The sequence below is a fragment of the Hyla sarda genome, chromosome 5 (genome assembly GCF_029499605.1).
Source record: "Hyla sarda isolate aHylSar1 chromosome 5, aHylSar1.hap1, whole genome shotgun sequence".
NCBI classification, from domain to species: domain Eukaryota; kingdom Metazoa; phylum Chordata; class Amphibia; order Anura; family Hylidae; genus Hyla; species Hyla sarda.
The window spans coordinates 316,160,104-316,170,374 of record NC_079193.1 but is presented as its reverse complement, the minus strand read 5'-3'; the positions used below and the strand labels follow the sequence as shown (position 1 = coordinate 316,170,374).

At 45.2% G+C, this 10,271-nt stretch overlaps 1 protein-coding gene across 1 annotated transcript in view; it reads left to right on the top strand.

Annotated features, from left to right (window-relative positions):
* The first annotated feature begins 2,766 nt into the window (after positions 1-2,766).
* The window catches only part of LOC130274584 (uncharacterized), a 65,962-nt gene continuing 58,457 nt past the window's right edge, over positions 2,767-10,271 (top strand). Inside the window, exons 1-3 of the mRNA XM_056523018.1 lie at positions 2,767-3,236; positions 5,858-5,921; positions 6,985-7,075. Of these exons, the coding sequence (XP_056378993.1) occupies positions 3,230-3,236; positions 5,858-5,921; positions 6,985-7,075 (162 nt within the window). The 5' untranslated portion in view covers positions 2,767-3,229. The remainder of the gene's footprint in view (positions 3,237-5,857; positions 5,922-6,984; positions 7,076-10,271) is intronic.

The following is a 10,271-nucleotide window of genomic DNA, read 5'->3' as shown; positions in this document are numbered from 1 at the left end:
GTCTCTTAAAGGGACCGACGTTCCCGAGCTTCATTTAAAGGGACAATCCCGTTTGCCAAGATGTCGGATCCCACAGTGGCAGTACCACTTCCATGACCCTGCTCTGGTGCCTGTTCCAGCATCACCTGCACCCCCTAGTCAGCAACATGGTGATGCTCCAGTGGTTTCCTCAAGGGAGCCAGCACAGTTAGCAGGACAGGCCCAACCGGATACATCCCCCGCCGCTGATCTGACCACCAGGACACCTGCGGCCACTCCTGTCTTCTTGGGGAACCCTGTTCTCCCACATTATAGCGTGGATCCGTTTACGCTGAGGGACTTCAAAGAGAAGATATCCAGCCTCTTCGCTTTTTATGATTTCTCCCCTCATCTACAGGTGCAGTTACTTACTGGACAGTTGCAGGGACCTGCATTGGAGGAGATACGTACATGGCCATCGGCCGACAAGGCTACAGTGGAAAAGATTTTTGAGGGGCTATATCAAGTGTTCGAGTCTCACTCCCCCTCTGAGGTACGTTTGTATGAACGACGACAGAAACCAGGTGAGACTCTCCGGGCCTATGCTGTGGCCCTGCAGAACGCCTTAGAAGCAGTACAAAAGCTAGACGGCATCACGCCCAAGACGGCAGCTAGACGGCATCACGTACAAGATGGCAGCTAGACATCATCATGTACAAGATATTAACTCTGCAGGGTGCCCAAACTTTTGCAGACGCCATTTTTTTGTTTTCTGTTATTATGTAAGTGTAAATGATGGAAATAAAATCTAACTTTTGTTGACATATTATAAGAATGTCTAATCTGTAATTTGATGCCTTTTGGAGATTTTTCTATCTTTCCTTGGCTTCTTTATGCACATTAATACAAATTTTTACCTGGGGTGCCCAAACTTTTGATCCCCACTGTATGCTAGTGTTTACAAACCAGTGTGCTTCCAGCTGTTGCAAAGCTACAACTCCCAGCATGCCCTGACAGCCTTTGGGCATGCTGGGAGTTGCAGTTTTGCAACAGCTGGAGGCACACTGATTGGGAAACACTGGCCTAGCCTATTCAGTATATTACAAACAAAGTGCATTGTTTCCCAACCAGGGTATCTTCAGCTGTATTAAAACTACAACTCCCAGCATGCCTGGACAGCTTTTGGCTGTCCAGGCATGCTGGTTGCAGTAGTTTTGCAACACCTGGTTGTGAAACACTGGTGTATGCCCTACAGAGGTGTGGTGAACTACAACTCCAGGAGACTACAGAGGCAGCATGCTGGTGTTATACCACAGACTGAAGACTCCTGAATGACACATGCTGGGAGTTGTAGTCCCTTTTGTGTGTGTATGCCAGTGTATACCAACCAGGGCCGATTATATTAGTGTGCTGTGTATAAGGGGGCCGACCTGGGAAAATAGTAGGATGGGTAAAGGGCGGAAAAAATAAAATAAAAATAGTAAGTTGATATGAAAAAAATAGTTTTCCACCGGGTACTCCTTTGAGGGACCTCCGGATGAGGAATGACAAAGAAAAAGAAAAAAACACAAGTTTAAGGGGCACTTACTTTCTTTAACTTGTGTCTATATTATCTAATAATAATAATAAGAACAATAATAAGAACAATAATAAGAACAATATTATTTTCCTGTAGTGAAAAAGGTATTAAAAGTACAATACATTTCTACTGTTTTTAATGAATATGTACTGCCCTCTAGGGGTACAAATTGGTATTTTCTTGTCAGAATATCTCTACAATGTTAGTGCAAAAAATAAAATTTTATATATATGGTGACAAAAAATGTAAATGGAACAACATCTAATAACTTAATAAACTTCTTATAACTCAAGTGGTGGGCAAAGGAAATCAAGAGGTAAGCTCATTGCGGGATGTGCAAAGACCTGTGCAAAGAGCAAGTGGTGCAGTTGCCCATAGCAACCAATCAGATTGTTTCCTTCATTTTTAAAAAGGCCTCTGAAAAATAAAAGCAATCTGACCCTTTCGGCTCTTTTTTATTTTTAAAGGGGTACTCCAGTGGAAAACATTTTTTTTTTTTTTAAATCAAATGGTGCCAGATCGCCCCCCGCGATCTCCTGTACGGGGTCCCGACAGCCCGCGGGAACTGGGAGTGTTGACCACCACACAAAGCGGTGGCTGACACGCCCCCTCAATACATCTCTATGGCAGAGCCGGAGCGCTGCCTTCGGCAATCTCAGTCTCTGCCATAGCGCAGTATTGATGGAGCGTGTCGGCTGCCGCTTCGTGCGGTGGTCAACATGCGCTATCTGGCCAGCGAGCCGGGCCCTTTACAGAGAGATAGCGGGGGCCCCAGCGGTTGGACCCCCGTGATCTGAAACTTATCCCCTATCCTTAGGCTAGGGGATAATTTTTTCACCACTGGACTACCCCTTTAAGCATAGTGATTTTGTTAAAAAAAAAAAAAAAGTTCGATTTTTTTAGTTATTTTAAGTAGTACAATAATACAAAAGCATGTGAATTTGGGTATTGCAACTGTATTGAGCCACAAAATAAAGATAATGGGGAGATTTATCAAAACCTTGCTAAGTTGCCCATAGCAACCAATCAGATCGCTTCTTTCATTTTTTAGAGGCCTTTTCAAAAATGAAAGAAGTGATCTGATTGGTTGCTATGGGCAACTCAGCAACTTTTCTTCACCGATGTGTCAGTTTTTCTGTATAGAACGCTGCATTAAAACTACATTTTATGGTAAAATAAAAGGCTTAATTGCAAATTTTAACCAAATTTTAATTTGGTTGCAAAAGAAAATCAATATGTAGGTCGAAAAATAAGAAATGTGTCTATTAGACATATTGGAAAATTGCCTGTGTCCTCAAGTGGTTAAATAGGTTTCCAACCACAACAAAAAGCTCCAAAGTGTATCAAAATAAAATAAAATAAAATTGGATACACAACATACTCCATTTTCGTCATGATGATCAGTCCAGATTGGAGGCACCACAAAAGTCAGGTTTCGAGAAAGAACTCCGACAAAATGGCTGCCTAGTAGGAGTGCGGACAAAGAAAGGTAGATGACGTGACTAAAATGGAGGCTGCTCTAGCAGCTCGGTCCAGTCACCTCAACAACATCAGTCTAGACTACAGCAACCCCCCAGGTCTCCGACAAAATGGTCGCCCGTAGTGCAGACTCCACCCAGCAGCCATAGTGTAGGCGTTTGTATACGTTGCTACAGTAACGGCCGGGCTGACAGCACCTGACTGCGGCTAGGAATGGCTGGTGAGTGTAGGGAGCAGAGTCCTGTACATGATTTATACGGGGGCAACAGCCATTACATTGTAGATCATTTTTTTCAGCAGAAATACACTCATAGCCCCGTCCCTCTCCAGTTCTAACAGTATTCACAACCTGTGCTTGTAGTTGCAATTATGCAACAGCTAGAGGTTGCCCATCAGCATGCCACTCATCTTTCCACATATCCTGCATGCCACTCAGCTTTATTAATGCCCATTTATGAGTGCTGGTAGTTATTGTTTTGCAGCAGCTGGAGACGCACAGTTTGGGCACCACTGGTATAATGGTTTCCTTAGCTCAGTGTTTCCCAGACAGTGTGCCTCCAGCTGTTGCAAAACTACAACTCCCAGCATTCCCGGGCAGTGCTGGGAGTTGTAGTTTTGCAAAATCTGGAGGGCCACAGTTTAGAGCAGTGTTTCCCAACCTCCAGCTGTTGCAAAACTACAACTCCCAGCACCCTAGTTGGTAAACACTTTGTTACATAAACCATTATACTATGCGATGTGTATAGGAGTGATCAGACCTGCCTAAAGGTTTCATTGTCCATGGCAGTGTTTCCCAACCAGGGCGCCTCCAGCTGTTGCAAAACTACAACTCCCAGCATGCTGGGAGTTGTAGTTTTGCAACAGCTGGAGGCGCCCTGGTTGGGAAACACTGGTTCATGGTCTGGATTCATATTAGAGATGGACACACTGCTGTGACACACATTTATGTCACGCCCCCTCCCGTAGGCTTGCATTGAGGGGGGCGGAGCGTGATGTCACACGGGGCGGGAGCCTTGAAGTCACAACGCCCCGGCCCCGTGATCGACAGTAATCAGACCCGGAGCGAACATGCCCCGGGGACTGATTATAAACTTGGTTCGGCATGCAAGATCACGGGGGTCCCCAGCGGCGGGACCCCCGCGATCAGGCATCTTATCCCCTATCCTTTGGATAGGGGATAAGATGTCTAAGCGCCGGAGTACCCCTTTAAAACACCAAGGCACTCTCTGTTGCCTGAGAGTAAAGTCCTGCATAGGACTTTTGGTGTGTGAAATAACTCCAGCCGTTTGGAAGTTATGCTGGAACATACATATACACATATATTAACACAGTTTTATCTATCTACCTATCATGTCTACCGTTACAGTTTTCTAGATCTAGATAAATGGAGCACTGGTCTCCACATCTTAAAGGGGTAGTCCAGTGGTGAAAAACGTATCCCCTATCCTAAGGATAGGGGATAAGTTTGAGATCGCGGGGCGTCTGACGCTGGGGCTCCCTGCGATCTCTCTGTACGGGGGCCAGGCTCTCCGGCCAGATAGCGGGTGTCGACCCCCGCACGAAGCGGTGGCCGACACGCCCCCTCAATACATCGCTATGGCAGAGCCGGAGATTGCTGAAGGCAGCGCTTCGGCTCTGCCATAGAGTTGTATTGAGGGGGCGTGTCGGCCGCCGCTTCGTGCGGAGGTCGACACACCCCCTTCGCGCGGGCTGTCGGGGCCCCGTACAGGAGATCTCAGGGGGCCCCAGCATCGGACCCCCGCGATCTGCAACTTATCCCCTATCCTTAGGATAGGGGATAAGTTGGTCACCACTGGACTACTCCTTTAATGCTCCTATTATCCACTCCTCTTTCTGTACAGCAGTGGTCTCCAAACTGTGAAACTCCAGATGTAGCAAATCTACAACTTCCAGCATGCCTACGCAGCCGTTAGCTGTCCGACCATGCTGGGTGTTAGAGTTTTGCAACATCTGGAGGTCCACAGTTTGTAGACCACTTGTCTACAGAAAGAGGAGTGGCTAATAGAAGCATTAAATGAAAACTATCAGCCTGTTCACCCACACTAAACCTTATACACTAGGTCAGTGGTCTTCAACCTGCGGACCTCCAGATGTTGCAAAACTACAACTCCCAGCATGCCCGGACAGCCAACGGCTGTCCGGGCATGCTGGGAGTTGTAGTTTTGCAACATCTGGAGGTCCGCAGGTTGAAGACCACTGCACTAGGTCATAGTGTGGGTGAACAGGAGTCCAACGAGGGGTCACTGACTTAAATATGTCCAGTAGGTCCTTATATGTCCCCCTGAAGATCCCCTGCTAAATTCAGTGAATCGCGCAGTGGGGTACGGGGCTATACAGGGGGTGGGGCTTAGTGACTCCACTTCACAGGCAATGAATATGTAAATTAAGCCAATGAAGCCCCGCCCCCACTGCGCAATTCACAGAATTTAGCAGAGGATCTTCTGGGGGACATATCTCAGGACCAACTGCACATATTTAAGTAAGTGACCCCTCGTTGGACTCCTCTTCACCCGCTCTATAAGACAGTGTATAAGGTTTAGTGTGGGTGAACGGGCTGACAGTTTTCCTTTAAGATGCAACAAATTTGTAAAAACAAATGTTCCAAAATTTTATTATAAAAGTACACCGGCCATGAAGTGGCACATGACATGAGATGTGTCAGGTATGACTGTCGAGTTGTGCAAAAGTTATCATGTTACTTTTACTATTTTCTTTGGCTTATTAATTGGCGCTTCCAGTAATTCTTCCCATACATCTTTTCTGATATCTGTTTCTCAGTTTTTTTTGTTTTTTTTACCCCCCCCCCCCCCCCCCCCACAGAAATATTGAAGAAATCCCTTGCTATGAAAGGTCTGAAATCTGCAATGGAGACTTCAAGTTCCAGGTTTGTTCTATAATAAAAAAAAAACTGTGTACAAAAATAAATGGCACTGACGGAGATGGTAAATATCAATGTCATTGTGCCTATAGACAACTTCTAAGGCTGCGTTCACATCACGATTTCTCCATCCGACTTCTGTACATGATTTTATAACTTGAAATCGTATGTAAAGTCGGATCCATTGACCTCCATTAAAAAATTGCATCCAGTACACACATCCGTTTTGATCCGCATCCGATTTTTGTTCGGGTCTGAAATCGGGTTTGACCACAATTTCAGACCCGAACAAAAATCGTGTGAAATCGGATGCGGATCAAATCGGATGTGTGTACTGGATGCGATTTTTTTTATGGAGGTCAATGGATCCGACTTTATATACGATTTCAAACGATTTTAAAGGGAACCAATCATCAGATTTTACCCTATATAACGCTTGGTAAAGCGTTATATAGGGTAAAATCTTTATTTTCACCATTCCCGGGGGATGCTGCTGCCCCCAGGGATGGTGAAGATATGAAGTTATAAACTAGTCACCGCCGCCGCCGTCGTAAGTAGTCACCTGGGCGGGGAGCTCTTCTATCTACTCCCGTTCTTCGGCCGTCAGCGACGCCCCCTCCGCTTGATTGATGGGCCGCGTCATCACTCAGCTCCGTCCGTTCAGTAAGTGGAACAATGACGCGGCCCATCTATCAAGCGGAGGGGGCGTCGCTCCTGGCCAAAGAACGGGAGTAGATGAGAAGAGCTCCCCGCCCAGGTGACTACTTGCGGCGGCGGCGGTGACTAGTTTATAACTTCATATCTTCACCATCCCTGGGGGGCAGCAGCATCCCCCGGGAATGGTGAAAATAAAGATTTTACCCTATATAACGCTTTGCCAAGCGTTATATAGGGTAAAATCTGATGATTGGTTCCCTTTAAGTTATAAAATCATGCATTCAAGTCGGATGGAGAAATCGTGATGTGAACGCAGCCTTAGCTTTTTCCTGTACCGGTTTAGAAGTCCATACTATACAATCCCTGTGAGCCCAAAATCCTGATTATGTACCTGTTTCTTTTGTGATTTTAGGACAATAGAACCCGGTTTATTAATTGAGACAGAATACATCAAGAATCTTCAGAAACAAGTGTACCTTCTGGAACTGGAGACATCCTTCTTATATCCTTTCCACTAGCCGAGGCCTATAGTTAGCTTATCTACTCCACCTAAATAAGATGGCGTGTCTTCAGCCTGGAGTATGAGGGGTTGTGAGGAAAGCAGAAAGTCATGTATCATTTCATAGTTTTTTACATAACACATATCTGTGTTTAAATGTAGTAGTTCATTGTAGATTTTGGAGGATGATATTTTACTGCAGTGTGTTGCATTTAGTGGGGCGACTCCACTACAAGGTCTGTAAAAAGCCATAATTGAAGCCCTCAAGTACAGGTCAGAGTAGTGGTATGGAGAGGTACAGCGAGAAGGGAAGAGGAGCTATAGTATTATAGTAAAGAATAGGAATATAGTAAACAATAGTGGTCAGTAAAGCAGAAAAACGAAGGGTTAGCCTTGTAGTGCTGTCTACAGCTGGCCATACATATAGGACAGCTGTCTCTCCTCATCCCCCTATAAATATCTATGCTCAGTGTTTGTGTGTTCTCAATGGGGAGACAGAAGAAAGATAGAAAGACCTCTCTGACAACAGCATATGCTTAAAGGGGTATTCCAGGGAAAACATTTTTTTTTTTTTTTTAACTGGCTCCAGAAAGTTAAAGGAAAACTGTCATATGTTTTGTCCCGCACTATCCACGGGTACCTGTGGATAGTGCGGGAGACGCTGAACATTTTGAGTCCTACCTTGCCCGGATCCGCTGCGCCGTTCGCCCGTTATAGCTGGTTTTCGGTATAGTCAAATTAGCTGCTAACTGGCACGGGCGGGGTTACTGCCTTCAACTGGCACTGTGACGTAACCGCCGCCTGGCCCGCAGCACCGCTGGCTAATGAATATTCATACGTTGTCTAGCACTCTCTTTCTCATCTCGGCAGAGTCCTGGACGATACTGCGCATGCACCCTTACTCCAGCGCTGCTCCGGACAAATGAAGCAATGCTGAAGACCGCTTTCGGGTATAGTAGGAAATCCCGCGCATGCGCAGTATCATCCAGGACTCGGCCGAGATGAGACAGAGAGTGCTAGACAACGTATGAATATTCATTAGCCAGCTGTGCTGTGGGCCGGGCGGCAGTTACGTCACAGTGCCAGTTGAAGGCAGTAACCCCGCCCGTGCCAGTTAACAGCTAATTTGAATATACCCAAAACAAGCTATAACAGGCGAACGGCGCAGCGGATCCGGCCAAGGTAGGACTCAAAATGTTCAGCGTCTCCTGCACTATCCACAGGTACCCGTGGATAGTGTGGGACAAAACATATGACAGTTTTCCTTTAAACAGATTTGTAAATTACTTCTATTAAAAAATCTTAATCCTTTCAATAATTATCAGCTGCTGAAGTTGAGTTGTCTGGCAACAGTGCTCTCTGCTGACATCTCTGCTTGTCTCGGGAACTGCACAGAGTAGAAGAGGTTTGCTATGGGGATTTGCTTCTAAACTGGGCGGTTCCCGAGATGTGTCATCAGAGAGCACTTAGACAGAAAAGAACAGCTCAGCTTCAGCAGCTCATAAGTACTGAAAGGATTAAGATTTTTTAATAGAAGTAATTTACAAATCTGTTTAATTTTCTGGAGCCAGTTGATATATATATAAGTTTTTTTCCTTGATAACCCCTTTAAGAGCCCAAGTTAAAATCCAATATGGCCCCAATTCTTCTTTCCCCCAAAATCTGCCATCAAGGTCATCCAATCTCACCAAAATCAGCAGGTTTGACTTACACTTATCTAATGTGCATGGCCAGCTTAAAGTGTCCCTGTCAAGTGCTGAGACCCACATCATTAGACTGAAAAGGGAGAAACACACAGTAGCCCACTTCACTCCCTGTTTCACATAATTCCAAATCTCCATTAAGCCCCATAGACTTAGAACCCTATAAAAGGGGTACTCCAGTGGAAAACTATTTTATTTAAACAAAGTGGTGCCAGAACGTTAATCAGATTTGTAAATTACTTCTATTTAAAAATCTTAACCCTTTCAGTACTTAGCTGCTGTATGCTCCACAGGAAGTTCTTTTCTTTTTAAATTTCTTTTCTGCCTGACCACAGTGCTCTCTGCTGACACCTCTGTCTGCGTCAGGAACTGTCCAGAGCAGGAGCAAATTGCCATAATCGTACTGACTCACAAAATAAATATAACATCACAGGTGTACACCATAAAAAAATTAAATAAAAAATAAATTTAAAAAACACCTGAAATTTTCCAGTTTTTCACAATATTTTGGAGTTTTTCACAAAAAATACTGTATCTGTCAATAAAAATACACCACTTATATAAAGTACAATATGTCACGAAAAAACTCTCAGATTCGCTCCGCTCAGAAAAAGCGTTCTAAAGTTACCATTTAAAGAGACACATGTCAAATAAAGAGCTTGGTCATTAAAGGGGGATATAATTCTCAAATCCACCTTGTCTTGGTATAAACCCCTCACTGAGACTAGCCCCCACCCTTCAGGACACTTTATAGCCACTTTGTTCCTTACAGGAAAATGGAGCCATCCAGTGAAACATGAAGGAGATTGCTGAGGGGTGAGGGGCTTAAAGATGTCCAGTGCTAGGAAATGTATCCCCCATTCGCAGGGACCCCTCGCGATCTCCCTTACGGGGCCCTGGCTCAGCCCCGGCTCTTCGCTGCTTGAACGGGTTTCGGACCCAGCACGTCAGCTGGTCGAAACATACCCCCTTAATTCATCTCTATGGGAATGTGTCTTCACCTCTCCCATAGAGATGAATGGAGGGGGGGTGTTTGTACCAGCCGACCTGCTGTGTATGTGTCGTACATCCAGCATATGGCCTTATGAATTACCTTTCATTTTACTGTATAGGGAAATGTATAGGGAAACATAGTCTGCTCTGCTTTGCAACACACTATACCTCTATGGAGACCCATATGTATACCTCTGATCTAGAAAAGTGCACCCCGCAAATGACAGGTACAATGGGGGAGATTTATCAAAACCTGTGCAGAGGAAGAGTGGTGCAGTTGCCCATAGCAACCAATCAGATTGCTTCTTTCATTTTCCACAGGCCTCTTTAGAGGCCTGTGGAAAATGAAAGAAGCAATCTGATTGGTTGCTATGGGCAACTGCACCACTCTTCCTCTGCACAGGTTTTGATAAATCTCACCCAATGAGTACATAGGTTCAGGGTTATACTTTATACTCCTCACCAACCGCGTCCGTGTATAGAAAACTTGAAGTGTGAGCTTAT